This window comes from Madurella fahalii (genome assembly GCF_045866475.1).
Source record: "Madurella fahalii IFM 68171 DNA, scaffold_4, whole genome shotgun sequence".
Classification (NCBI taxonomy): Eukaryota; Fungi; Ascomycota; class Sordariomycetes; order Sordariales; genus Madurella; species Madurella fahalii.
Window position 1 is genome coordinate 4,405,967 of NW_027263974.1, and position 27,457 is coordinate 4,433,423.

Genomic DNA, 27,457 nt, shown 5'->3' on the forward strand with positions numbered 1-27,457 from the left:
GACTTGACGATAGACAGAAGCAGCAGTAATGCATCCTCTCGTCCTCTTATCTTCATCGCCTACAGCCTCGGCGGCCTCGTTTGCAAGAAGGCCATTCTGCTCTCGCAGAATAATCTAGAGGCCCATCTTCGGCGTATATTCGACTGCACTATAGGCATCGCATTTCTAGGCACTCCCTACAAAGGATCCTGGATAGCCGACTAGGCCAAGATCCCTACGTCGGCTCTTGGTCTAGTGAAGCCCATCAACAAGTCGCTGTTGGAGATCTTGCAGACAAATAACCAGGCCCTCGAGCTCGTTCAAGTCAACTTCTGGTCTATGATACGGGAATGACAAAGAGCTAGTTAGCCTCCCGAAGTCACGTACTTCTTTGAGGAACTGCCGTTACCTGGGGTTGGGAAGGTCGTGTCCAAGGAATCCGCCACTCTAGAGGGCTACAATTCCATTACCATCTACATCAACTACAGCGATATGGTTAAGTTTGCCTCGGCAGAAGAGAACGGATTCAAGAGGTTGTTAGGAGAGCTAGTCCTATAGGAATCGTAAGTCGGTAAGGAGAACTAGTAGGTTGCTTCTGCGAGAATGATGTACTGGGCTAAATCTATTCTGAAGGCTAAATCCTATCCCAGACTGCGTACTCTTGCCTCTAATCGCTGGCGTCTTTCCGTAAATGCAGAATTGCTCCCTTGATATTCGTAGCGCCGTCGAGGGGATATGCAAGTGGCTGCCCCAATATAAGACGTACAGGGCCTGGGCCGCTTACGATCGAGGCCTGCTCTGGATTAAGGGAAAGCCGGGCTCTAGGAAGTCGATACTACTAAAATAAGCTCTTAGTAATCATGGAGCTAGAGACAGTGCCCTTGTTCTCTCGTTCTTCTTCTATAGCCGCGGCGACGAACTTCAAAGGACTCCTCTTAGCCTCTTCCGGTCCCTCCTTCATTAGATTCTTAGGTAGGCCTCCGACGTACTACAGGATCTCGTCGACAGGTTTGAGACAAAAATATAAGGAGAACGGCAAGCCGGGTAAAGACTGGCACTAGTATAAGGAGGAATTGCGGTTCTTCTTCACATCGTCTCTTCCGAAGATCCTTAGGGCTCGTTCTGTCTGGTTATTTATCGATGCGTTGGACGGATGTAGCAAAGACAATGCGGTCAAGCTTGTCGAAATTTTCAAGTCCTTACTGAAGGGTCTCCTATCCCAGCTCATTAGCCTCAGACAGTTTCGTATCTACTTCTCTTATCGTCACTACCCAATCCTGGATCTAGACGGTATATTCGAAATCTACCTCGAATATGAAAACTGCAAGGATATTTCGACTTTCGTAGATAACGAGCTTAGTACGTTCCGTATGCGAATATGTAAAGGGGTTGTTCTGGGAACACGTTGAGGGAGATGGACCACGATGTCTTGATACCGAAAAGACCTGGACCAGCGGGCGATATCTTGGTGAACAGCCTCCTATCAATTACACAGAGACTGATCCTTGCGGATCAGAAGTGCCCCGCGTGAGAGAGTTCTCTCACGGGGTTCTTATCTATCCTGTATCGTGACATCATCTAGCATCATTCGGCGGGTCCTCCTGACCTTCGTCTGGAGACTCTCGTTACAGACCGATAAAGGCGTACAGGATTTGTAGGTGATTGGGGGGTATTTTCCCCTAGACTCGACTCTGCTCCTAGCTCACGGGAGATACTCATCGTAGGTGCCATCTCGGCCAACGGTAGAACAGAAGGATCAGAATTATAAAGGGGTTGTTCTGGGAACACGTTGAGGGAGATGGACCACGATGTCTTGATACCGAAAAGACCTGGACTAGCGGGCGATATCTTAGTGAACAGCCTCCTATCAATTACACAGAGACTGATCTTTACGGATCAGAAGTTCCCCGCGTGAGAGGGTTTCCCACGGGGTTCTTATCTACCCTAGTACAGTGACATCATCCACCGTCATTCGGCAGGTTCTCCCGGTCTTGCCCCGTAGCTCTCATTACACAAAGCCACCCTGGATATTTTCTTCTGTAATTGAAGCAAAAAAAGCTGCTCTAAACCTACAGAGAAACTCTAGTTTGCTGATGTATGTAATACTCATCCGCATCAACTGCTCAATTTGGCAGCTATATACCTTCTTCAACGGTGCAAAATAACCAACATCCAATAGCTGAAGTAGGTATGAGGAATGCAGAGGTATGCAGAGTATGATAATATTGTGTTCCTAGCAGTAGGTCTCAAATTCCTCGGTGTAGTGACTATCATAGCCATCTAGGATTAATAGCCGGTATACACCTTTCGTGTAAGATGCTGTATAGTAATCGAAGTACTTAATCCAATCAAGGTCTACTGCATTTGTAGTCCAGCCATTATCGGTTGTTACAATATGCTAGGTTGCTAGAAGGTTGCACTCTCGATACCAGTTGGCAAGGTGGTATTGCCTAGCAAGGATAATGAATAGTGGAATGGCCCAGCCTTGAGTATTTACCCCTTGGATAACCGTAACCCACTTACAATTACCAAGTTGGGCCTGTTTAGCCCTACCACGGCCATCTGAGGTAGTAACTACTATAGTTGGGATAATAATGTCTATCATAAAGCCGGTCTCATTAAAATTAGACGAGTCTTCGTCGAGGATACTGTATTTGGTCTTAGTGTTTTATACGAGTGCAAACCACTTGCGAATAATCTTTAGATCTTCGCATTTAGCTTTCTGGTAGTCGTATTTATGCGTAAAACGCGTACGAAGGCCTAGCTGGCGTTTGACGAAGTTATAAGCCCATCGTACGCCAACAGGGGGTACGTCGCGTTCGCGTAGTAATCGGTTGGCCATATCTTCCACGTATGCATGCCGGGGATGGAATGCACGTATACACAGCTCAACTATATATCGTACGATTATTTGCTCTTCTAAATCCATAAGTTTGTACAAGTGTGAGGATCAAGGATCTAAGGGTAGTAAGACCAGAGTGTCTGGGTACAAGCAGTGCACGCGCAACGTAGGAGCAGAGTGCTCGTTAGGGGTCGAGTGGTAGTCTCATTGAACTCTGCCTCTCTTCTAAGCTCTGTCTCCCGCCCTCCTTCTTATGCCCATAACAGTATCGCTAGGGCTTACTTCCCCGCTCTGCTGCTTTGTCGTCCTCCTTGCTAGTGCGCTCCTTCGACGCTCATCTGACGCGCTATTTATGCCATTCTAGCTTAGTGCCATTGTTACTTCTGAGGCTCGCTTACGCTGCGGCTCCGAGGCTTCCGGACCGCGCCTCACGCTGGCCCCGCTCAGCCGGTCCTCACAACGAGTTGGCCAGCATATCGCCTCGTAGAAGTCGGCCGGTGTATCGGTTTCGAAGTGTATTCTTATTGACGTTGTAGATCTTCGCTACAGCTTGATTGCTAAGCTTTAGATCTTTTTGAATAGCTTTGAGTGCTAGATTTACTCTAGCTTCGTACGAAGGAGTTTCTATTGTTAGTTGTGGAAGAATTTGGTATTTCGTACAGAGGGGACACGTTACGTTAGAAAGTGGCCAACTCGCTTATCTGGCCAACTCGCTTATCACGCACGTTACTCTAATTCTATAAGGTAGATATAGTATATGGTTGAAGTTCTAAGATAAAGTTTTACTCTTAAGTGCTTATAAAAGTAATAGTAAAAGTGTAAAAAAACAGCTGAAATAATAATATCACATTTCTATAACCTTCCTCGCTAAGTACTCCCGATAAATTATCAATTTACTACTTAAAATAGAGATTTTAACCAATTTTACATCCTGTAAAGGATTTACTTTTTAAATTATTTACTTTGGCTACTGATTTGTTAGTAAGTGAAGAAGATGAGACTTAGCTGTTTTTGTGAGCAATTTTAGAGTGTGACCCAACTTTTTGATAGAAACTGTATATTTAAGCTAGTCTTTCAGTCTCCTACTATGTAGATTGATATTTAGAGACTTTAACCTTTCTATGCACTTCCTATACCTCTGCTGATCATCTATACACGTGATACTTACGTATTAGCGTAACTTTTCTGTCGAGCTGTCTGGAGTAGCACCTTATTTTACTAGTAGAAGTAGCGGGACAAGTAAGTTAGAGTAATATTGCTCTATAGTAGGTAAATTCTAAAGATTGTTATATGATGCTAGTCGTTGCAGTTTCTTCATTGCACTCAGCTGGCCTTTAAAAGTGTTGGGAATAGCTGACATTTATCTATAGAGTATCATCTTACCTTGGCGCTTCTTGTTATTTTACTCTAAAGTTGCCCTTACCAACCCCTAGCCATCCATACCACCTCTCGCCACCTTGCTCAGACGCTGTTTAGACGCTACTTAGGATATAATCAAGGAAACCACTAAATGTAGTTTAGACGAGTAGGTAGAACCTGTCAAAAGGATCATGTGCTAGTCCAAAGGATCAGGATCACAGGATCTAGTGCAGGAGCCAAACCCATGTACTCTATTGAGCTAAGGAAGACTGGCAGCTAACTGCGCCACTGTATACACGTCATCCTGTACGTGTATCTCGTCTATAAAAGGAGCAAACTCTCCAGCAAAGATAGACGGGACGGACGAGAGAACACAGGGACAATTAACACAATCAAGACAAGACACATAAAAATCCTAAACTGCCATTTCCCAAGATTCAGAGGTGCCGTGTTTCCGACAGAACCCTGTAACTTAGCAGAGTCTTTGAAATTCAAATGGCAACTCTTTCGCAAGGGAACAATTTAGGCTACCTCTGTTTTAAAACTGGGACTACCTAGTATCCTCTCTCCTTCCTTTTCCTTTCCCCTAGGGTTTTATTAAGCCTAGTTTACGTCCCCAGTCCTTATTTTCATTTACGGGAGTGGGGAAATCTTACTACCTAGTGTATTCGCCGTTCGGGAGGAGAAGCAGAGCTTTTAAGAAAAAAATCGAGACTGTCACGCGTACAAGAGCTCAGCAGAGGTCGTGGGAAGTGCGCGGAAAAGTTGAAGTCTCTGAAGATCTATCTACTGCAGTAGGAGACTGAAGAACTGGCTTAAATACACAAAAGAAATGGTCTGGGCGAGCTCACGTGACGAGCTGCTGAGCTCGGCGGTGAGAGCCGAGCTCCACAAGTGCGGTTTCCAGCGCGACAGAGACTATATCCTACGAAACTTTGTCAGCACAGTAGGACTTGTCCTCACGATTTTCTAGCCAGGGATATTTGTCTCAGTTAGTACACCATCCTTGAAGACACTCTAAAGTCGTGTTCCGTGCTCTTTTAGGTATGGTCTGTCGCTGTTGTCCCAGTGAGCGACTGGACATGCAACGCGGCTGTAAATGCGGCTGGCGTTCATGATGTCTTGAGCTGCAGTGTTGAGTTTGGTGACGAGCTCCTCGAGAGTCGCCATGTGTCTCTCGGTCGCATTTTTGTGCTGCGGTTGACTAATCTGGACATCTTCGTCTTCGTTTTGGGTCCCATTTGTGGTTGCGTCAATATTGGGAGGTCTAGGGGTTTGTGAGGTTGGGAAGGGAGGGAGAATAATGATGGGGTAGAACCTTGGAAGTACGCCGTCGATTTCGTTTGAGCCTGGGATGACAGCTTCGTCTACGACCACCTCCGTGGGAGAGGTCATAGCGGCACCGATCAGACTTTTGGTTTTAGTCTTGTTTCTGGTGATTTTTGGGGCAAGCCTGAAGAGCGGCAGTGGAGATGCGGTCGAGAGGGTGTCGTTCGGAGATGGCATAAGAGAAAGGCACGCAAGTCGAAATCACGATGGTACTGAAACTAAAGTACGGAATGAAATTCGCAATCCAGGCAAAACAGCCACAAAAATCTCGACTACCCGATTCGCTATCCTCGCGGGCACAGCGCCGGCACATCTCGCTGCCGAATCTTGATGCCATGCTGAGTCCTCAGATGCCTCACCATGTTGTAGTTTCTCGTAGCGCTGCTCTCGCAGTTAGGAAAATAACAGCGAAACGAAGGCAGGGGTTGGTGTGTTGCCACATGTCTCTCCAAGTCCCGCCGCTGGGAGAAGCCACCGGGAATTCCATCCTTGCTGAAAGCACAGCCTTCGACGGGGCATTTGTAGGGGAGGGTGTGTTTCTTCTTGTGCTTGCTGCTTTTGCAAAAGTTGCTTGTCAGTTTTTGATGCCTTCAGTTAGGAATGGAGTTCGGTGTTTCAGACACGTACTTCAGCTGCCAACTGTGTTCAAATGTCTGCGGATCTTGAGCGCAGAAATCTTCTCTGCATGTCAGTGGTTCAGGGGGCCGTGTTGCTGGGGGCGTCCAAGATTCGGCGGATTGCATTGTTGCTGGCAAAAGAGTCGGAAGACGAGTGGGAGTGGGAGATCGCGGAGAATACTGAACAGGCTGCTGCGAAAAACCAGGAAGATAACCCGACGAATGAGAGAAACTAGACTGTGACGCCCGGGCTGGACTCAGGGAGCCAGACCCGCCACGCCGCGGCACCGATCTATCCCTCTAAAGAGGGTAGACCGAGTTTCCCATATGCATCGAGGTCTCCCGGCTGTTCTGAGCAGTCTCCGTCAGGACACCGACTGTGTCACCGGACCAACTGCTGGACGGTCGATTCAGGGGCAAAATGACTGGGACAGAGGTGCGTGACCCGGTCAGCTGTAAGCCGTTGGCCTGGAGCGTATCCTGGGGGTTCACGGTCGTCGGGATTTCTGCGTGGTGACGGCCTGGGTTGAACATGGTGTTAGCACGATGCAACGGCATGGGTGGTGGCAGAGCCTACCAGAAAATTCAGCCAGCCCGTCGTCCGCAAATGGGCCTGGTGTGGCACGGACTTGGTGGAGGGGCAGTCAGTAGGTATCACCAATATCCACGTCAAGGCAAGTAGCATGCCACTAACCATCGAGCCACCCTTGATCCGCGGCTCCGTCGTCTGAATAGTCGTCCATCCTGACCGTGAGAACTGTTTCTTCACCTTGACAGGCCCGAAAATTCAAGAGGCTGGAGAGAGTGAGCTCAGATTCAAGTTGTGGTAGGCCTCCTGCTTAGATACCCGTGGAAGCGACTGCTCCTTGGAGCCCAGGCTGTGAGTACCTTGGCACAAGACAACATTTCTCCGAACAAGCGCCCTTGACGGCGCTAACCAATTGTATCTCCTGCTGCCAGGAGGCCGCCGCGAGGTCGTCGGTGAAGCCACAGCACTGGTTCATGGAGCTCCGCAATAGTACTCTTCTCCTTTCTCGTGTGGTAGCACCGCGGGCATGGAGTGGCAGATCGGGGAGCCTGCTCCAATCGCCGCCTCATAAAGTCCAGTCAGCGAATCAGAGCCGCAGAGTTGGAAGGCCTCACGACATACTAGGCCCCGCTCAAAAAATGAACAACCAATACGGTGCACACATGTGCAAACGTCGGACTCGCCAGCTGGTAACTAGGCTGGGCATGGGCATCTTGGGCATTGCGACTTTCCCCGCCAACTCCCAGCGTGGCCCTAACTTCCAGCTGAGCCTACCAAGCTCCAAACAGAGCCATTTCCGGGAATTTGGGGCACCTCCTTCGAGATTTCTGCCTCCAACACACATCCGGAATAACTGCCACTTCTCCCAAGACACATATGGCGGTCCTCGATTTCCCCGGCGATATCTTGCCGCTCGACAGAGACCAGCAAGCAAAGCTACGCACCTTTCTCCATCCAGCACAACTTTTGCTCGTCTGCCTCAACGATATCTGCCCCCGAGGGCCTCCACAGAAACCATCGGAGCCACCGCCCGACCACAACCAAGCCCCCGAGGAGATGTTCCACACTTTTGTGAACAAACTCGCCCACGTCCTCAATTTCAACACCAATGGCGACACAGTCACTGCCTTAGCTGTGATTTTGCACAACGGAAAAACAACCTACGTCTTCGCGTCTAACAACAGGTCTAAGGTCCCTCTCAACAACGCTCGCAAAGGACTCGGCGAGATTCTCAACATCCTCAAGTCAAACCTCGAGGCGCCGTCCAAAGAGCCAGATCATGTCATCGAACGACGTCTAATAGACAAGATCCTCTGGTGGAACCAAGTCCGCTTGCGAGCCTACCTGAATACGCTCGCAAAGGAACTACAAACCTGCATGGACCGGTGTGACAAGAGCACCCCCGAAGGCATAGCCGCCATGAACAGCCTGTCCACGATGGCAAGCACCATACCAGACCTAAGCAAGAAAACCGAGGAGTGTGCGTTCCCCAGCCCCCCATCACCACCCTCCCCTCAACACCAACACCCTCCCCTAACCAAACCAGGCATCCCAGGCGCCGTGCAATGCATCAAAGCCATCCAAGCCAACCGTAACACCCCCTTCCAGCGCTTCATCTCGGCCCGCGCCGCCGAAGACCACCACATGGCCAAAGGCGGCAGCTGGTCCAACCTCCAGCACGTCGCCGGCCGTCTCCTCTCCTACCAATACGCCGTCGAGGTGCTCGTCTACGCGCACCACATGTGGGCCGACACCGATCTCTTCCGCGACTTCGAAATCGAATCCGTCCGCTCTAGCACCCCCTACCAAGGGGTACCCTCCGACTCGCTGCTCAACCCCGTCCCCGAGACCGCCGAGACGGTTCTCAACCGCGCGCCGGGGACTGCCGAGCAGCGAAAGGCGCTGAAGGGGCATGCGACGGAACTAGAGAAGTACCGCCTTGGAGATTCTTTGCAATCTCTGTGGGCGGCGCAGGTCCGGAAAGGGATGAAGCCGATTGTGCACGCCGAGATATTGCTGCATTCCTGGTTGCTGGCTACCGAGGGGGATGTTCAGCGAGCGAGGTTTTTTCAGGGGTGGCAGTACATCGGTACGTCTAAGCCGCTATGTCGGATGTGCACCGAGTACTTTGCGAATGTGATCACGACGCCGGTAAGGTTTAGAGCAGGACATCCGAATACGTATCTGAATTGGAGGTTGCCGGATTTGTATGTGGATGGGAGGCAGAAGGGGAGGGCGGATAGGGAGAGGGATGCGAGGAAGAAGTGGTGTGAGGACTTGGGAAAGATGAAAGGGAGGGTGTTTGCGGCGGTGGGGAGGGTGTTGGAGGAGAAGGTGGCGGAGTGGAAGAGGTGGGATTCGAATACGTATACGAGCAAGGTGAAGAGTGTGAAGGAGAAGAGTGTGAAGGGGGATGTAGAGATGTTAGCGGGGTGGTTGGGGGATGTGGGTTTGCAAGTAAGGAAAGTGTGAAGAAGAGGGGGAATGGGAAGGGTTGGAGAAATCTGAAAGAGGTAGGTGTAGATCTGGAAGCATGTTGGTCGTGTAGGTGTGCCGTGAGTTCAAGCATATATGGGTCCAATTCTCACTCTCGAAGGCGCCTAACCTCGTTCTGTCACCTGTTTTGGCTATGTGCCTAGACAGTTCTAGAGTAGATTATTCGAGACCCGGGCCTTGTCCGAATATGGGAATATGGGAATATGGCTACGGTCATTATGATGAATGTGACTTATCGCTCCCTGGCAATGGCCTGATCGATACTGGTTTTTGGCTCGGCCAGCAGAGTCAGACGTGGACTTGTTGACACCTATCATACGTGGTCACCAACATTTACCTCTCTATACGGCTGGTGTAGCTTCTAAACCGGCCGATAATTCCACATCGTTACCGCCGAGAAGCATACCTTCGGAATCTAACGGTTCCGTTTTACGGCCGTCGGGGATCTCCTCTTAAACCGGGCTAACCCCCTCGTCTGCATCCCACAGAGGAGGCACTCTCCGGAACCGGAAGTGCCGCCGGCAAGACGAAAATAACGAGGGCGGCGCACCGAAAGAGCCAAAAGACTAAAAAAGAACGACTTCTTCGCTCTCGTAAGGGTAAGAATAAGGAGGCTTCGGAGGTGGGAGAAGTGGAACAATATGTACTACCTCATCCTTCTTCCCGAAGTAATTAGATCTAACCTGTCTTCCTGGTCCCTGTAAGCCCTACCTCGCTTTTACTAATAATCCTTAGAAGGCTAATTTTACAGACTGTGAGTACTCGACTAAACTCGTACACTCAGACCGCCCGGCAGCGAGTTTATCCAGTACGAGTAGCTCCTCCGTCGGAAACTACCCGGTCGCGTTGAATAAGAACTCGACACTCGAACGCCGTATGCCAGTTTTCCTCGGACCCAAATCCTGGACTTAGTTCAACGATTAGGCGATAGCTAGAGTGGTTCCCGAATTTGGGGCGTTCCGAGAAAGTATATCCAGATGACAACTTTAGTTGAGGCACTAAAACTGGGCCACGCGGTAGTGCAAGTTACCCATTGCTCGCCCTGGAGCAGGGTAGCTCAGGGCCACACGCAGATATGGAAATTGCGGAGGGCAACTTTTGTGTAAAACATAGAGATGTTGCTTTGCGTCTCGCTTTCTCACCCGAGACTTCCAATCATAACGCGTGATTTGACGGGAAAACATGTTACGGGAGGGACCATACTACCAAGGATAACCCTTACCTTTCCCTTTGCCCTTGCCCTTGCCCTTGCCCTTGTCCTTGCATTTGCCAGGCGGTTTTGTTGGACGAGGTGGCTGGGCAGAAGCCGTGATGGGAGGTTGTGGTGGATTGCCGGGGAGCGTGTCAAGCCCTGTTGAGCCATTGTCGTCAGTACCTTAATTGCTACCTAGTCGGCCCGAGACTTTTTGAGTGGGTGGAAGACGGAAACCTACAGCCCTCATAATTCTCTCCTACTAATTCCGGCACCACGCATTCTGCTGCTTCCTCCACCGTTTGCGTGTTGAGGCCGGGGCAGTTGGCCGCAATGCATCCGGCATCCATCCCGCGTTGCAGCGAGTCGCCCCGCCACCCAAAGACGTAGTCGGCGTGCTGGCTGTACCCCGTCGTATCCCCCGTACTTAGAACAAACGGCTGGGATCCGTCCTCGGGCCACTCGTTGGGGTCGTTGAATCCCGTCGTGTCCCAGATGATCTCCAACATGACCTGTGGGATTTTGACAGGATGGGACGACGGGCACTTGTTGGCCGTGTTGATGGCATCGAACACGTGCGGTCCCTCCTCGGGGTAGGCAATGTGGGAGATGTGATCGGCGCTATCGAGGTTTACGCCGTCCCAGCAGCTTCGCGTTTGTCAGCAGTCAGTAGTGCGCTTGGAGAGACACAAGATCTTACGTCGGAAAGACAATATTCGACCGGATACCGTAGCATGGGCGGTTAGGTAGATGTTGAGTATCTACGGCAGGATCCTGGCACGGCGCCCGGTCGTCCCCCCCGAAATCGGGGCCCGTGTAGCATCGGAAGCACGTCTGGGTCGACAAGTTCCAACGGCCCTGGGGCTCGGAGCGTAGGGCGGCGTTGCCGACAAACATGCGAAACCCGGGCTTGAAGGCTGTTACTTGGTCCTTGCCAGGCGACACATAATACGCGACCAGGCCGCCGTCCGTTCTGGTAGTAAACTCGTCGCCGAAGAGGAGGCGGTTAGGTATCTGCGGCACACGCTTGTAGCTCCCGTTCCGCGCCCTGAAATACAAGTTGGACGTCCAGTAGTTGGAGAAGTCCTCGCTGTAGCTGCAGCTGGTGCAGGTCGACAGGGCGCTGATGTCGGTCAGGGGCATGGAGGCGTGGAAAGCATCCCCGCCAACGATCTGGTGCTGGTGCGGCGACGGGACGGCCCCGGGATTGACAAGAGGATCGATACGGTCGATCACGAGCTGGTGGCACCCGAAGCGGAGCATTGTGGGGCCCGTTCCATTGTAGGGCGGTAGTGCAGGTGGGGTCGGCGTCACCGACGGCTTCGGGGGACTCGCCCGGGCGAGCGCTCCGAGCGTAGCGACAACGACAACGCCAGCAATGGTTAGTGTCATGGTGTATCGTAAAATATAACCCTAGTACTGTGATTGAGTTGAACGCTAACGAGAGAACGACGGAGCAACGGATACCTCAACGTCCTCTATCAGAGCGGCTCTATTTGAACCCGTAAGGAGTACGGTCTGGCCGGTACAACCATCCCCTCCTTGGCGCTGTTGGTGCCAAACATTATCGAGTCCAGATGCAGGTAATTAATTTCACGGTTGGTGGCAGCCTATGGGCAGCCGATACCAGACTTCCGTCTGTATGGTCATCCATTTGATCGTCGGGCGTACCCGTGATTACTCACATCTCACCTCATTCAATTAAGACGAATGGTAGACAGCCTCGCGTGGGATGTACAGAAAAGGAAGTTGGGATAAGCACCATTATAATTCGATACGAGAAGGTCTGGTTCAGTGGCACTCTAATAAATCGGCATTTCGACGAGGAGACATTACCGCATTAAAATTAGTCGTTCTGTGGTAGTTTTGGTGTGCATCCACAGCCTAAGAATGCACGGGCAAGCGGAGGATTGCCAGGGAGTGAAGTGGAAGAGCGGGATGCAGTGTATATAAAAACCAGACTCTATAGTAGTAGTAGTAGTAGTAGTAGTAGTAGTAGTAGTAGTAGTAGTAGTAGTAGCCCGTCCGGCTGACGCAGATCGTCATCACTTTAAAGACCTGCATATAGCGCGGGCTGGTGCCGAATGAGATGCTCGTTCCATTGCCAGTAAGCCCGGTGTAAATTTTCTTCCAAACACAGGGCCACGAATCCAAAATCCGCTACCGCACTTGTTTCTGCAGGATGTTTTTCCCCAGCTCGGAATCGTTGGGCATGACCCTTCGAAGACGTTGGTTAGCATAATTATGGATGGCATAGGACTCTCCACTAATCTTTGACTCTATTACAACCCCATAAAGCGCGATGGTTTTCCGGTCAGAGATAGCAATTATGTTGTCTGAAACAAGAATGATTATTAACTACTGCAAAGTGTATTTAGTTAGCGTGCAAAGCCAATCTTCGGTTGGTTTCTGCGAACCGGCCTCGATGTAACCGACGGTATTGTCGGGAATTTAGCGGATCAACTTCCATGGCACACTCTACTATGGATGTGGTGATTAGAAGATTTGAGAATTCTAAAACAAGTGTTGGGCAGGGCTAGCGCTGATATGTCGGTGTTACCGTCTCGTTTTAAACTATCTCTTGAGTTTACAGGTAGTAATAACACAAGATATCATCCTCACCGTCCCTCCACAGCTCAGGGGACTGTGCTCCAAGAGCCCCGCCGCCTCAACCCGGACATGCACCGTTACACCCTCGCCGCCATGCCGGACAACCTCCGATCCCGAAGGGAGGCGGTTTCTCCTCCCAATAACAACCTCAATTCGAAGAACGAGCACAGTTTCATTGTTCCATGAATTTTCCTGGTCGCTTCGATTGGAACACAAGTTGGCCAACAATTATACTAGCAATAGGATTGGAAGGGTGTGAGACGGAGGTGTATCTAAACCTTTGTAGACTAAGGTAGCGGTGGTTCTTTGTACGGATGAGAGAAAACGGTGGTTGCGTGTACCGGTGTCACAACAGGCTCAGGAACATATCTTCGTAACAACATCGCCTTATTTTAGATCACGGAAGCTATAGTCGAGGTAAACTCCTTGACTCACTTCGGCTGAGGCGGCGCTAGCTGTGCCTCAGCCCCCGCTCAGGTTCTGCGACTAATACGGACTTGGCCGGAAAGAAATATCGGGCGTGACTATATAAGGTTGGTAATTTGTTTCCGAAGGCTTCTCGTCTGTCCAGTTCCCGTACCTGTGAGATTTAAAAAGTCGGGTATGCCTTACTAATTAGTGACTAAAACTGCCAAGGTCCACCTCCTTCAGATTCTCCCTCAGTTGCTTCAACGCTATAACGACATCCTCCAAGAACAGCATCCGCTCTAGCTATAGGACGTCCCTAGGTTTTTTCAATGCCGGATGCTCCAGACGGCATATTCGACTGTCCAATTAGCTTCTTGCCAGTCACCGACATTCAGACCAGGAAGGAGTGGAAGTAGGTGCCCTAGTGTTCTTTCAAGTTTGATAGTTGGCTAATCTGCCAAGGAAACACGTCTTTAATGACCTCCGACCATACGTCTACACTACTAAAGCTTGCACAAGGGCAACAGTACTCTTTACTCACAGCCGAGTGTGGGCCGAGCATGAAGCATCCCACTCTGAGCCAGAGTCACTGTCATCAGAGTGGTGCTTCTGCTCAGCCTTGTATCAAGTCAAGGGCCCATCCTACTTCAAGCATGTGTCGGCTCACCTCCGTGAGATCTCCTTATCAGTCTTGCCACAGCAAGTTGACGACGACTATGAGTCCGACTCCAACGACGGCGATCTCTTATCAACATCGACTAGTAGCCTGGCAAGCAGGCTTTCCAAGGAGGCAAACGATGGCGAACGCTCCATGGGCCAGCACCGAATCAGCCTGGCAGACCCTTCGGCACTATGGCGTCCGCGAAACCTGGTCTCGGTGCGTCCCAACTCGTGCCTTGGGCTCTTCCTATCCAACTAAGCTCGTTCGTCAACAGGCTGCAGCAATCACAACCGCGACGCAACCTGGCCCTCGCAGTCAAGCAGTCGGTGACCTCTGGATGTGAGCTTCTCGTCGTGGTTAATGTTGTCTGCTCCCACAATTCAACCAGTAATTATCGATATTCTTGGTCAGCCACGTTCCGCAATGTACGACCGTCTACAAGGCCTCGTGCGCACTGCAGGCAACACCCTCACCGACATCGGCCCAGGTATGGACGGAGTGATCATACCTCAGTATTACGGACATATGCTGGGGGTGGCCACCGCCAACTGTGTGTGGACCACTGCGAATGCGTTGCTAAGACAAAATATGTCATCGAGCGCATAGGCGATTTCGAGTTTCAGATTGACGATGGTAGCTTCGGAGTCGATTTTGACCTCTCAGGCCCAGATGAAATTCTCGAGGAAAAGAACAGGTCCATCGCAGACCCGATTCACCCAATAACGTCACTTGGGTCCTCGGATATTGATATTCCAGATGTGTTCTAAACTTTCAATGACGCCGTCCTCCGTTTCATCCCTCCCGAGCTCAATGCGCCGAGAAAAGAAGAGGGCAAGCGAAAAACGGGCAGGGACCAAACAAAGAAACTGAAGAGAGCGAGTGATCGATTCCCGAGCTGGAATGGCTTGATCAATACACCAAAAGCCCACAGAGCCCGTACTCAGAAAATCTCGACCCCGCCACAGAAACCGTTCATTCAACCATGGGAAATCCCCAAAGGTGCCACTCCTGCTGCTACCATCACCACGCAAACCGGGGCATCAAGTAGTCCTATGCAAGCATCGCTAGACGGTATCTGTTTAGATTCCATCATTGACCGACTCTTTGAAGTAGGCGGGTCCCGGCCTGGGAAGCAAGTCTCCCTCCCGGAGCATGAACTACACTATCTGTGTATCGAGGCCAAGAGGGCATTCCTATCACAGCCAGTGCCGCTGGAGCTAGAACCTCCAATACCGGCGAGTCACCTATATTCCCAAACCTAAAATATGGCCTTTTGGCGTCCGGCTAACAATAGCAGGTTATTGGCAATCTCCACGACCTGCTACGGTGGTTCTACTATGGCGGGTTCCCGCCTGAACAGAATTATCTGTTACTTGGTAACTAACGAATCGCTTTTGGGTTCGTTCCGGGTATGTCTGCCAATCTCGCGTCTTAACCTCAAGACAGTGACTAACCCAATGGGGTCTTTAGATCTTTAAGCCTCGGAAAAAGAACAACCGTCCCCAGAAATATACAACCGCTTAGAAAGGTACGAACGGTTGCCCTTCGGCTCAAAGAAAAAACCTTTTCCCTCGGATGAGCCGTTCTTGAGTATAAGCTGGAAATTCAGGGCTCGTTGCCGCGAGCGAATTTGTTACCGATTGTGAGTCACCGATTACCATAGCTAAGTAGTAGATAGCGACGGAGTTGGATAGTGGGAAATAGGGAGTTAACCTTCGGGTGGAATTCTAGATCCCGCACGCCTTTGCTTGTCTGCCAGGCCTAAAAGTCCAACTTGAAGTGCTATTGCTTGTGGATAGCAGCTATACGGAAGGCGGCTTGGAGGATTGTGTTTGTATAGGTGTAAATAGCATTGGCAATTTCGAAAAGCTGGGAATATCGACGAAATATTATCAAGACAGTCTTCTCAGCCCTTCAACCGCTATATATATTCCATAAGTTAATTAGGTAATTAGGTACGACCTACTAGTATCAAACGGAGCAGATGACAATGGGGGAGGCTACAGATTCGTTTTTTACAACTTAGTACTTGATTTAGGGAATACTTAATCCGGAGAATTACTAACCCCGTGCTATTCTGGATCGCAGCTCATATACCGCAAAGAAGGCATGGACAAAGAAATACACATAATGTAGTGTCACATGGTCTAATTAAGTCGCCAGTGCCTCACATCTTGGGGCGCCTCCTCCGAGTTCCTCAAGCGTTCGGCTCGCCACACCCCAGCTTCGTTGTCCCCGGCTCATACGTCTCACCACCTGCCCGGCGCGCCACCCAGTTATTCCTAAAACATCCGATTGCAAAGTAAACGGGCGCATTGAACTCAGCAACCCGCTCATAGTCACCGCAATCATCACGGTCATGGCAATAGTTGAAAGTCCAGCCCGTGATGGCGGCACCGCAGGCCCGGGCCGAGTCCAGGAGTGTCTTCTGGCCCCAATCGTGCGTCGCCCAGCCGCGGCCGTAAAAGCGGTACAACGTGAAGAAGAGCTTCCACCAGCCCTCGCAGGTACCATCCTTCTTGGTGAACATCTTGCGCTCTCTCTTGGGGTTGATCCTATCTCGTGTGTCAGCAACTGAGGACGCGTATGGGAAGGGGAGAGCAATCGGAGGGAGGGCGCGAACTGGTAGTTGTAATTCCCGCGCACCCAACGGCCACCAAACTTGAGGTTGAGCGGGTTCTTGGGGTCATTGCCGTCGCAGCTGTTGATGATGCGGTCAAACGACTCGAGGCACTTCTCCTTGTCAAAGCTCGACGCGCCGTCCGTCAGCTTCAGTTTGAACGTGTGCTCGTCGATTGTGCCCTCGTGGTACGTCTTGGAGAACTCCCAGTTGATGGTGTTCCTGGGCGGCGACACGCTCCCGCAAAAGTCTCTGTAATTCTCATCCAGCCGCTCCCAGGCGACAAAGGCCTTACGGCCTTCCTTTTGCCAGCAGGTGAAATCATCACGCGTCTGCGCGCAGATGCCGTCGTCGACGCCGAGGATCTGCGCTCGCAGGTAGACGAGATTTTGCAGGGCGTAGGCCGCCATAACTTCGTGGCCCTCCTCGTTGGGGGTGGAAGATGTTGGAAAAGGAATCGGGGGCGCCCAGGCCGAGTGGGATACCGGGCATGCCATCACCGGGGCAGCCTGGGGGCGAGGGAGCGCATGGGTTCAGCTTGTGTAGAACCTCGGCACGCGGATCAGCCGAGCGCCAGAGCAGCGAGTTGTAGATATGCTCGCGCGTCAGGCGACCTCGGAGCTTGTCTCGGTAGGCCTCGAGGTGCCGTACCATCTGCTCACTGTCGTCGATGTTTGCGGCATCGCCCCTGCTGTCAGTAACCCCATGGACCGCGGTGTCATGGACGCTGTCGCCACTATGATTGTAGTAGATGGTATCAAGAGAGTCGTTGTCATTGTCGTTGTCGATCCCTCTCCGCTTGAACTGGTTCGGGTCATGACTCCGTTTGACCTGAGTGTTGAACTTGATGAAGAGCAGGTCCGGCTGGTTTGGATCCGGGTAAACACCGGTAGAATCCGAGAGCAAAACTCTCCATTCACAATCGACGGCCAGCTGCTCCAGTCGGAAAACGTAGCCCGGTACTTGATATCGGCGTCCTTGTCGTATTCTTCAACAACCTCGGATATGGCCTTGTTTATATCCTCGACGAGTTTGTTGAACTTCTTGCGACGCTCGACGGTCAACTTCAACGAAGGAGTGAACCACTTCCAGAACTACCACCATTTGAAAGCCTTGAGAGCCCACTCCTGTTCGTCAGGGTCTGCACAGTCTCCGTTCTCAGTGTTGAAGTAGGGGGCGTAGCCGCTGTAAATGAGAGCTCCATCCTTTTTGATCTTGCCATTCAGCTTGTCTAGGATCTGCCGAATGTTGGGCTTCAAGATGGTCTGGATATTCTCCTGAGCCTTATCGATGATTTCCTGGCAGGCTTTCCTCGCCGTCAAAAGGCATAATGATGCAGGTTTTGATCATAGCACCCTGCGGAGAGGAAGGTTAGTGATCAGCTGTTCGTCTTTTGTTCCGGAAATTATGAAATGATATCACTTACAAGACACAGGTCATTTCCTCCCGCTGTCATCATGACCAAGTCCAAGTTTCTATCTAGCTCATCAACCTGGTCGTAGATGCCTCCTGTTCTGTCGCCGCTGCAGGCTTCGAACTGAAACTTGTCGACAGACGACCCAAGGGCCTGATTCACAACCTGAGGCCACGAGTAGTCATATCTGGAGCATTTCCACGCCTTGTCGAGCAGTACCATGTTACCCAATTGTCGCCCAGAGCCGATGCCTGGGAAGGAATTAGTATATAGCCAAGCCTCTTTAAAGCCGTCGTACAACACTTACCGGCTGTAAATGAGTCACCAATGGCTGCCCATTTTTCGACCCATCCAAAGTTCATTGGGTCTTCAGCTCTCCTAATCAACTGAGGCGTCGTCAGGGCGGTTGATACGCCTTGTGATTCAAGAGACGCCCCCGCCTCTAGGGCTGAAGTCGCAGCCGTACGGAAACCAGACAAAGAGCAGCGATTCGGAACAAGAAGCCGCGCCGGCAAGTGGCCGACCCTGAGCCCATCTTGACCATGAAGTCCAGAGATTAGGCCAGTGCAAACAACCTCAGAGCAGGCGGTGACGCACCGAGGCCGATGGTGTACAGGCAAGTCAAAGAGAAAGGACACCGGGAGTCGCGAGGTACCGGCAAGACGACTAGACGGCAACCTCCAAAGCCACGGGTAGAGGCCCTAGGCTCCCACGATCAAGACTTCAATCCCGGATACATAGTAACTGAATCTAGCATGGTGTCTCCTTCGGCGGCAAGGATCAAGTTTATCAAACGTAAGTCCTACTCCACCGGCTCCAGGTCAGAAGGTAATCCGAACAAGAATACACTATCACTTCTATGTTGTAACATTGGACTGTAACGTCAAAGGTGGTCCCACGCCCACCCCCTGAATTCCCAAGAGACGTGCGGAGTCGCACACCATGGATCCATTGATAATGGCCTTGGCATTCCCACACGCTAGACCCATCCATGGCAATATCGCCCGAGACGGCCCCCAATGCAATATCACAAGTGAATGTACCGGTACCTTCCTCTCGGCACGCGCCGACAACGCTAAGTTAGCACCGGACGAGCAATGGTTGGATGATAGATCCCTCTGCATCCAGGAGCCGGGAGTCGGGAGCCCAAGAAAGGGGCAGCAAAGCGTCCTTCCCTCTCATCCTTTCCGTCGCGGCGCAATTTGGAGCTGTCCCTCTCCGCTTTCTTCGATCTCCTTTCTCATTAGATCGTCCCCTCGCGTCTGAGAGTGATAGCCCTAGGACCATGTTGACGACCGGCCCGGCCACCGCCTTCACGGCTGCCATGCTGCTGCTACCGCATGCTTTCATCCGGCCCGTGATCGCAGCCGCATCAGCAGCACAGTTCCGGTCCCAGGCAGAGGAGGCCGGCGTCGTGGCAGGTGCGGAAGAACCGGACTATACCTGCTCACGGACAAAGCCATGCGCACTAGGGTGATGCGGACCGCTGTAAGTGGTATTGCCCTGTTAGTAGTTCCGGGACCTCGTCTAACCAAAGCATAGTGATGATACTGGAGTCGGTGCGTGTGGCGCCGGTCCTGACTTCTGTGGTGAGAAATGCACCTCGCAGTGCGGCTGGAAGAGCGAGTGTGACCCAGGTTGGGGGCTTCAGTGGAGTAATGCGTCGACCTGTCCATTGAACGTAAGTTAACTCTAGCCTCTTCGACTTTCTGTCTCTTCTGGCGCCTACAAGACATGACAGGTCTGTTGCAGCAACTTTGGTTTCTGCGGAACTACCGCGGTATGTCATAATTAAGATATCTACGGTTGCGTACTACTACTTGATCACTGTAACTAACCATTTCCCAGGAATTTTGCAACGGCAACGTAGTCTCTAAGCCCAAGTGCTCTAGCCGCAGCTCTGATGCCAAAACCATCGGCTATTATGAGGGATGGAACGGGCCCTACTCATGGTACTGTACATGTTAACTGACCCAACGCAGCACCGGCACGTGCCCGTCTATCGCGGCGCAGAACGGCATCTCGGAAGCCAACTTCCTGAGCTGGAATCCCGCCGTCGGCAGCGCGTGCGGCAACCTCCTGACGGATTTCTACGTCTGCGTGGGTTGACTGGCACATCCACGAGTTCGAGCAGCGAGGATCCGACGAGCACGAGCACCGTGGATTCGACATCGGTCCCCCCGTCCTCGACTTCCCCGGTGTCGCCGTCGAGCACGAGCAGCGGTGGCGTTGCGATGCCGTCACCGATCCGGGATGGCATGGTGTCGGGGTGCAAGGAGTTTTACTTGGTCCAGGCTGATGATGGTTGCTGGGCGATTGCTAATGCTCATAACATTGCACTGAGCGACTTCTATGCCTGGAATCCGGCCGTGAATAACGGGGGTGAGTGTTGGGGCCTCTAGCCCGACGTGTATGTATGCGTAGGGATATGATGTAGCACTATTAGCGGAAATGTATGGGTATCTGGAACGGTCCGGCGTGTATGCGTACAATGTTGCCCAATCAATGCTTATCCCCCCTTACCCTACTAAAACGGCATGCCCCGCATTGATCTGGCCTTGGATGGACCGGGGGTTGCTATCACCATCCCAGAAGAGATCGCTCTCCATGCCCTGCTTGATATAGTAAAAGAGGCCGCCGTTGTCTGAGCTGCTGCTTCCATCCCATGTTTTCTCTTTCTCACCCTCGTGAGTAGGCCGAGCACCAGGCACCGGATACCGTAACCAAATGCCTCTGCCATCACCCCACTCGTCACCCCTCCGTTCCGCTTCCAGTGCGAGACCCGGTGTCCCGTTGAGACCATTTAGGTCGCCAAAGACATTTTCGACGGCAGCTCAACCACAACGCTCTGCTGCTGTGCTCGCAATGGCAAGCGTGCAACAGCTTCCGCGAGGGGTCGGAGGAGCACACGGTCAATCTCGTCCAACGCTTGTGCAGGCCGTACGCGGCGATCATTGTAGAGAAGATCGGAGAACGAAAGGACGAGGGTCCGCAGGTTCGGGAACGCTGCGCACAAGTGGCGGAGGTGCGAGGCCAGATGCGCCCTGTCCTGATCCGACCGGTGCTCTTGGTTGTCCCTGCCGAAGAGGAGGACCCGCCACCGCAGCTCGAGGGAGGTGATGCTGGCCAGGCGCTGGGGAAGGAGCAGATGCCGTGAGCGCGGTACGGGGCAGAACCAGGCGTCGAAGAGGGCGGCGCTCTCGATAAAGAAAGTGTTTGTCGAGTAGAGCAGGTCGATTCCCTCTGCATACGCCTGTCGACAAGCTAGCAGGCACCCCAGGGCGCCGACGGTGCATTTACCCGGCGCGCCGACGACGTACTCGGGCGGCCATATCGGGCAGAACATTGGCTCGCCCGCGAGACAGTTATCATGATGGGGATATCTGTGGGTCGCCGTTCCCGCAGCGAGCGAACGCCACTCTAACCGGGAGCGCGGCGGGATCAGGCGGTGGCACACGCAGCTATACCAACGCCAGGTCTTGGGAGCGGATGTGTCCGGGTCGTAGTACCGGCTTAAGGGCGCCGAGCCGAGGCCATGTTCATACTTGCGGGTGGCAAGTAACATCTGCGGCCGGATGGGGTCGCCGCGGGTGGGCGAGCCGCAGGTCCAAGTGCAGGGTTCGTCCACCAAATGCGGCAATGAGGATGTGGCGGCGCAATTCTGGTGGAAAGTTGGCTAGAGTGCCGAGTGTGACAATGAGGCGGGAGGGGCTCGGGGTGAGAGGCCGTGGTCGCTGATCAGGGAGAAAAGGAAGTGCTGGTTCCGTTTCTTTGCCATTCTTGTCGCCATTCTCGTCCTGGCTGTCGCGACCGTGGTTTCTCCCTCGAATGCGATGCAGTTACGCGGCGAATACGAGAAACCGAGCTGCAGTTTTCTCCCGCCATGAGAGCAGAAGTTAGACTCTAGTTTGATGAGCAGGGACAGGAAACTGTCGAACCGAGGACGGTACGGTGCTCTTACGGAAACCATGGTCTTATAAGTGTAACTCTACTAGGCCCGGTGGGGTAAATTGTGTTTGCAGACCCCTGGACCTTGAGCGGGGCCAAATACCCCTGAAAAAGGCTGGGCCCAGATGTCTTTGAATCGCGCAGCAGCTCACTAATTGAATATTCACCTAAACCAACTTACTATTATGTTAACCCTAACCCACCTGTTAGTCTCATAGGGGCCTCGTTAACAAACGTCGGGTCAGCATCACCTGCCCAAACCAATATCCCGACACAACTCCATGTAATTGACACCGGCTGATAAAGCCACCGATGTCTTTACGGCCGAGCCTACCTGATCCGCCACAATTACGTCGACTCCAGCCTGGACCCGCAACTAAATTCTACTTCTCACAGAGGGACTAACTGCTCAATGATTGGCACAGCCAGATACCTTGCGGTAACTCGACGAGGATTGGCCTCTGGTATAGAAGTGTGTGAGGTGTCACCTACCTGCGTACGGCGGCTTATTTGCAATGGCCACCCCGAATGGCGATCTTTCCTTCACTAACCTGCATTCTCCGTTGTAACCTAGTCGAGGCCTATTACAATGATCAAGGATGAGAATGAGCGTTGCCGAGAGCAACAACCAGAATGATGGTAGTGCATAATTATAACGTCCATATCGAGTAACACAAATAAATGTTGGAGCTATATTGCACGAACCAGTCAGTGGGCATGCTTTATACATATATGCATCCCTCCGGAGGCATATCATCCGATGAACCCACAATGCTCTCCGAAGCAGAGGCTAGATACTAGACGTAGGGCGATCACCGCATTCCGTTTGGCTTGCGCAGAGGAATAGCCCTGGCGTCTCTGGTCCCTGTTCGTCGCGCGTTGTTACAGCTCGGGGCCTGAGCACTGCCTCCCGTATCATTTCTGGTCAGAGTCAAGAGTCTCGCCGGCTTCCCCAGCTTGGGTCTCCTGTGAGTCTGGGAATTGAACCCAGGTCTACCTCGCAGCCCGTGGCAAGCTAACAACCTAAGCACTCAGGGTGACAGTTGAGTTGCTGGGCTATGTTGTTAGAATTAAGGGTCCGGTGGCAAATACAAATACCCAAGGTATCACAATTTTGAGGCCCCGGCAGATGTTGCCCTAGGATTGAGGCAACAGTGTAATGCTTCAAGTTGGTTGGAGGCTCGGATAGAAGTCATCTCATTCAGCACTAGAAATTCTTAATCTTGAACAACACTGTGGCCAGATCTGCAAATTGTCCAATCCGCACCGTGAATTGAGAACAAGTAACTGGTCGGAAATTTGAGTAGAAGTTCGAAGCAGAGCGAAATTACTGAATAATTATCGTCCTCTCGTCAACTATCATCTAATTAATCAAAACAAAACAAATCGCTAAGGACAATCAAAACGCAAAACGAACAAATGTTGGTAGAGATGCGCAAGGCGTTCGATCGGATACAGCATTTGGGGCAGCTAGAACTGGTCCTCATCCGTCTGCCAGACATCGATCTGCTTGTGGCAAACCTAGCGCAGGTGGACAAGGTAGATAGGGGCCGAGATCAAAGTCGCCCATGTTTGCAAACGATCCACCAGTGAACCACCCATCCATATCACAGAGAACGTTTTCCATTTCGTCCAAGGGGTCGAGTCCGAGTCCTTCCACTGCGGGGAACCCGTCAATCTCTGGTGCCTCTTGCAGGCTGTCTGGGCACAGACCGTAACCAATGGATGTATCGGCTCCCGCCAAGTCGCTTTCCGTTGACGGCAGTTCAGGAGTTGATATCCTGTCGCTCTCACCAGATCCCAGACCACTACCGCCGACGCTTTCATTGGGCTGCTGCAGAGCTCGCTGACGGGAGGCTCTATACTTGCGAAACAGGTCTAAATGAACATCCCTCACTAGTCCTGTAAGCTGTTGAAGAAGTTCATGGCAAACCGGTTCCGGCAGGCCGTGAACCCGCAAGATTGAGTCATTGTCAGTGAGTCGTGCTCTCACTTGCAGTGCCGCCTCTCTCTGAACATATTGTTGGTATTGGTACAACTCCTGCGTTGACGAATCCTCGGTGTGGTCTGCTCAAGAGATTAGCGGATATAGAAAGATCGAGAGGTATCAGGGAGACGGAGTTACATGGCTCAGGGACGGCCTCGGGGTCGCAGTCTGGGAACAACAAGATATACAACTCTTTCCACCTCTCTTCCTCCGAGAGCCCACGAGTTTTGCGGCACCTCATGGCTTTCCCCTGATCAGGAGTAAAGCCCTCGATAGGTTCGCTTGCATTAAGCTCGCAGATCTCGTCCTTAGCGACGCGTATGTGAACGGTCAGTTCAGCGTCAGTATCGAATACGACGCGGCATCTACTGCAGTGGATGGGCATTGCGTGGCGCCTGTAGATGTGTTCTCTGTTTGGTGATTACAGGTATCAGTCAGCAGCATATCCTCGGGTGTAAGTTGGTGCGCAATACATACTTTAAACGGTGGATTGTTGGCCAGCCTGGACCCCGACATGACCGCTGGAAACGGTATTTCCATGGATCTTTCTGGTAAAACGGACAAGCAAGTTTGCGGCGGCTTGTTGCATCTTTTCGCGCTGCTGCTCTTGGTCTAGATGGCTGTCGTTCGTCTTCCCCTTCGTCACTGGGATCATTCGGGTCTCTAACACTAAGTCTCTTGCGTTTCGGGCCATGGTTGCTTGGAAAGGTCGATCCCGAGCCCAAACCTCCCGAGTTACCTGCGTTTACGGACGTCGAACGCTGTGTTCCGCCCTCGTCGGCGCAAGTCGCCGAGGATGGAACGTCCTTAGGGCGAGACCAGAGCTCACTTTTTATGGCTTCGATAATGATTCGATTGGTATCTTGTAGGGCATGTATCACAAGCGTCCTGAAACGGATCTCATCCACCCCGGATGTGGTTGAGTCAGTCGATGATTGGGAAACGCTTGATCCTGTTTCCGAGAAAGTGCAGTCTGTGTCAAGTTCCTTGCTGCTATGGGAAGACATTTCTAGGGATTCCCCTGCGTTGAATCGCGAATGAATAAGCGGTCTTCCATCGTTCAACTGGCGGCCAATTCCAGCAGATCTAACCCTCTCTCGCTTTAGCACGAACTTCCACGCTATAGAGGAGTTAGTCTTACCTGGCCCCATGTTCGAAGCGTTCAGGGATAGGAGAAGGCTCCGGGAAACCATAGGAGTTCTTTCGCCGTTCAAAGCATGCCGATGACGGTGCCCTCTCATGGTCCAAGTCATTCCCCAGCGTCAAACGTTTTATCCGTGATGTGTTCTCTTGCTCGAAATCATCTAGAATTGCCAACCGACCGACGGGCCGTCCTGGATTTGAAGATCTCGCACTATCGTGTGGTTTCGATGCAGAAAGTTGTCTCGGATAGAAGCAGAGTGTGTTGGCCGTAGTGCAACGAGCGCAAGGCTTGCGGCCGTCACATTCAAGTCCATTTTTCACCTTTTGAACAGTGAGCTTGATAAGCGCCATAGAGCCCGTTGCATTGGTAAACGTACACAGAGGCGGCAAGATTTCTTTGCGGCGTCTAAAGCCGGTGCCTTGAGGCTAAGCTCAGCCTCACGGATCATATCTCGGAATATATGGGAAACTTTCGGGAATAAAGGGGCTGTGACCGGTAAAGCCGTCTGGAAAAGGATCGTCGACAAGCGCCGGGGTGGGACAGGCCCTGCCGACATCAAACTTGGGGCTTTGATATAATTGGCGTGAATAGGTTGGCCGAAGAGATCATGCCGCTCCATTGAAGTCTTAAAAATCATGTTTCTCTCCGTTTCGAATCCTCTTCTGCCATCTTCACCTCCGGCTGCTGAGAAAGAATCGCCTATTCCCACCGATACGGGAACAGCAGCCGCCATCGATACGGGCGCGGCAACTGCGGCGTGAGCGCCAGCAAAAGCGTCTCCAGAACTACCAAGGCTTCGGACCCTGCTATCGTGAAAATTCTGGAGATGGCGGATCGATCTCACAATATCTGTCACATCATCCCTGGTCTTGCGAACCGTTTCCGTCCTGCGCCCTTCTCTTGTCCATCTTTCCACGTCTTCTGTCATCCTCCGAATCCGCCGTTCATTCTTCTCAATGCGGACGCAGACTTTGCATTCATCGGGCTGGAATGTCGGTGTGCCATGAACGAGCTTCAAGCCGCACGTCTCCGATACGCGGTACTCCTTGTTGCAATGCGCACGGAACCGGCCCCATTTCCAATAGCCGCAAGCCCATTGCGTCTGATCAAAATAGCACATATTTTGTAGGGCGTATAACTGACAGAAGAAGTGAGTGTATTTGATTCGAAAGGAATTTTTGCAGAGCCGGGAAGCTGTAATTAAGAAGCGATGAATTTGAATCGACCAGGTTCAATATTGCGCAGTCGCGCAAAACCTACCTTCGTCTCAAGTTTGCTGGGTGTTGCCCCACTTTTGTAAGATACGGTAGATAAGATAAGGTACTCTACGTAGCCCCATTTCGACAAGCCAATAACTTTCTACCAAAACCCTCGCGAAGCGTTGCCATTCTCATTTGATGGACTCCACTGACATGCAGAGCACTACCTCCTTGTTAGCCTTTTCTGATGTCCCCCTGAACAATCCGAACACCGCCTGGCAGAACCTGAGCAGAAGCCCGAGGGATGTGGTGGTGGCTGTGTGTGGAAATGCGATTGATTCCGCTAAAAAAAAAAAAAAAAAAGAAAAAAAAAAAAAAAAAGCAAGAACACAACCCTCACGACAGCACCTCTGAACACCCTAAAATTTTACCTGCGGCGTTGCAGTTGCACCGGTCGTGCCGCCGCACATTTTATGAGCCATCACAATGTAATGAAGAGGAACATGTGCTTTTTGGAGTTCGCTAACGTGATGGGTGTGGTAGGACATGGCTAACTGTTGCATCGAAGGCGTGCCATGTCTGGCCGGTGGCTTCATAAGGAGTAACGTATATTATAAGCGAGCTGACCACTTCCCACCGCGACGCGTCCCCCCTACACAAAATACCAAATTTCTTTACAACTAACAATGGCAATATCTTCGTACGAAGCTAAGATAAACCTAGCAATCGACGCTCTCAAAAACAATCCGAAACTTAGTATCCGAGCTGTAGCAAAGATCTATAGGGTCAATAAAACCACTCTTCGAAGCCGACGTAAGGGTATACCTGCACGACAAGATGCTCGACCCAACTTACGGAAACTTACGGATCTGGAGGAGCGTACGATTATTCAGTATATAACTGAGTTATATATACACGCATTTCCTCCTCGGCTTCGTTTTGTGGAAGATATGGCCAACCGATTGCTACGCGAACGCGACGCGCCCCCTGTCGGTAAGCTCTGGGCTCACAACTTCGTCAAACGCCAACCAGAACTCCGGACGCGTTTTATACGTAGATACGACTACCAGAGGGCCAAATGCGAAGATCCTAAAGTTATTGGCGAGTGGTTTACACTTGTATA

The 27,457-nt window shown here is 51.7% G+C and overlaps 7 protein-coding genes across 7 annotated transcripts; 3 read left to right on the top strand and 4 right to left on the bottom strand.

Annotated features, from left to right (window-relative positions):
- Window positions 1-7,531: 7,531 nt before the first annotated feature.
- On the top strand, window positions 7,532-9,127 carry MFIFM68171_08272 (uncharacterized protein; the record flags this gene model as incomplete). The annotated part of the gene is made up of 1 exon (XM_071063692.1): window positions 7,532-9,127. The coding sequence occupies one exon, from the start codon at window positions 7,532-7,534 to the stop codon at window positions 9,125-9,127; it is 1,596 nt and encodes a 531-aa protein (XP_070919793.1).
- Window positions 9,128-10,353: 1,226 nt separating this feature from the next.
- MFIFM68171_08273 (WSC domain-containing protein-like protein 6) lies at window positions 10,354-11,735 on the bottom strand (the record flags this gene model as incomplete). The annotated part of the gene is made up of 3 exons (XM_071063693.1): window positions 10,354-10,502; window positions 10,585-10,991; window positions 11,044-11,735. The coding sequence occupies 3 exons, from the start codon at window positions 11,733-11,735 to the stop codon at window positions 10,354-10,356; spliced, it is 1,248 nt and encodes a 415-aa protein (XP_070919794.1).
- A 1,955-nt stretch (window positions 11,736-13,690) lies between these two features.
- Window positions 13,691-14,280, top strand: MFIFM68171_08274 (uncharacterized protein; the record flags this gene model as incomplete). The annotated part of the gene is made up of 2 exons (XM_071063694.1): window positions 13,691-13,773; window positions 13,824-14,280. 2 exons carry the CDS (start codon window positions 13,691-13,693, stop codon window positions 14,278-14,280), a joined length of 540 nt encoding a protein of 179 aa, XP_070919795.1.
- Window positions 14,281-16,219: 1,939 nt separating this feature from the next.
- Window positions 16,220-17,746, bottom strand: MFIFM68171_08275 (uncharacterized protein; the record flags this gene model as incomplete). The annotated part of the gene is made up of 5 exons (XM_071063695.1): window positions 16,220-16,577; window positions 16,646-17,151; window positions 17,294-17,506; window positions 17,563-17,685; window positions 17,741-17,746. 5 exons carry the CDS (start codon window positions 17,744-17,746, stop codon window positions 16,220-16,222), a joined length of 1,206 nt encoding a protein of 401 aa, XP_070919796.1.
- Window positions 17,747-17,926: 180 nt separating this feature from the next.
- On the bottom strand, window positions 17,927-18,591 carry MFIFM68171_08276 (uncharacterized protein; the record flags this gene model as incomplete). Its single annotated transcript, XM_071063696.1, has 4 exons — window positions 17,927-17,998; window positions 18,069-18,307; window positions 18,364-18,471; window positions 18,534-18,591. The coding sequence occupies 4 exons, from the start codon at window positions 18,589-18,591 to the stop codon at window positions 17,927-17,929; spliced, it is 477 nt and encodes a 158-aa protein (XP_070919797.1).
- A 750-nt stretch (window positions 18,592-19,341) lies between these two features.
- Window positions 19,342-20,488, top strand: MFIFM68171_08277 (uncharacterized protein; the record flags this gene model as incomplete). The annotated part of the gene is made up of 6 exons (XM_071063697.1): window positions 19,342-19,529; window positions 19,599-19,737; window positions 19,798-19,836; window positions 19,905-20,008; window positions 20,191-20,438; window positions 20,481-20,488. The coding sequence occupies 6 exons, from the start codon at window positions 19,342-19,344 to the stop codon at window positions 20,486-20,488; spliced, it is 726 nt and encodes a 241-aa protein (XP_070919798.1).
- Window positions 20,489-20,859: 371 nt separating this feature from the next.
- MFIFM68171_08278 (uncharacterized protein) lies at window positions 20,860-21,621 on the bottom strand (the record flags this gene model as incomplete). The annotated part of the gene is made up of 1 exon (XM_071063698.1): window positions 20,860-21,621. One exon carries the CDS (start codon window positions 21,619-21,621, stop codon window positions 20,860-20,862), a length of 762 nt encoding a protein of 253 aa, XP_070919799.1.
- Between the last annotated feature and the right edge of the window lie 5,836 nt (window positions 21,622-27,457).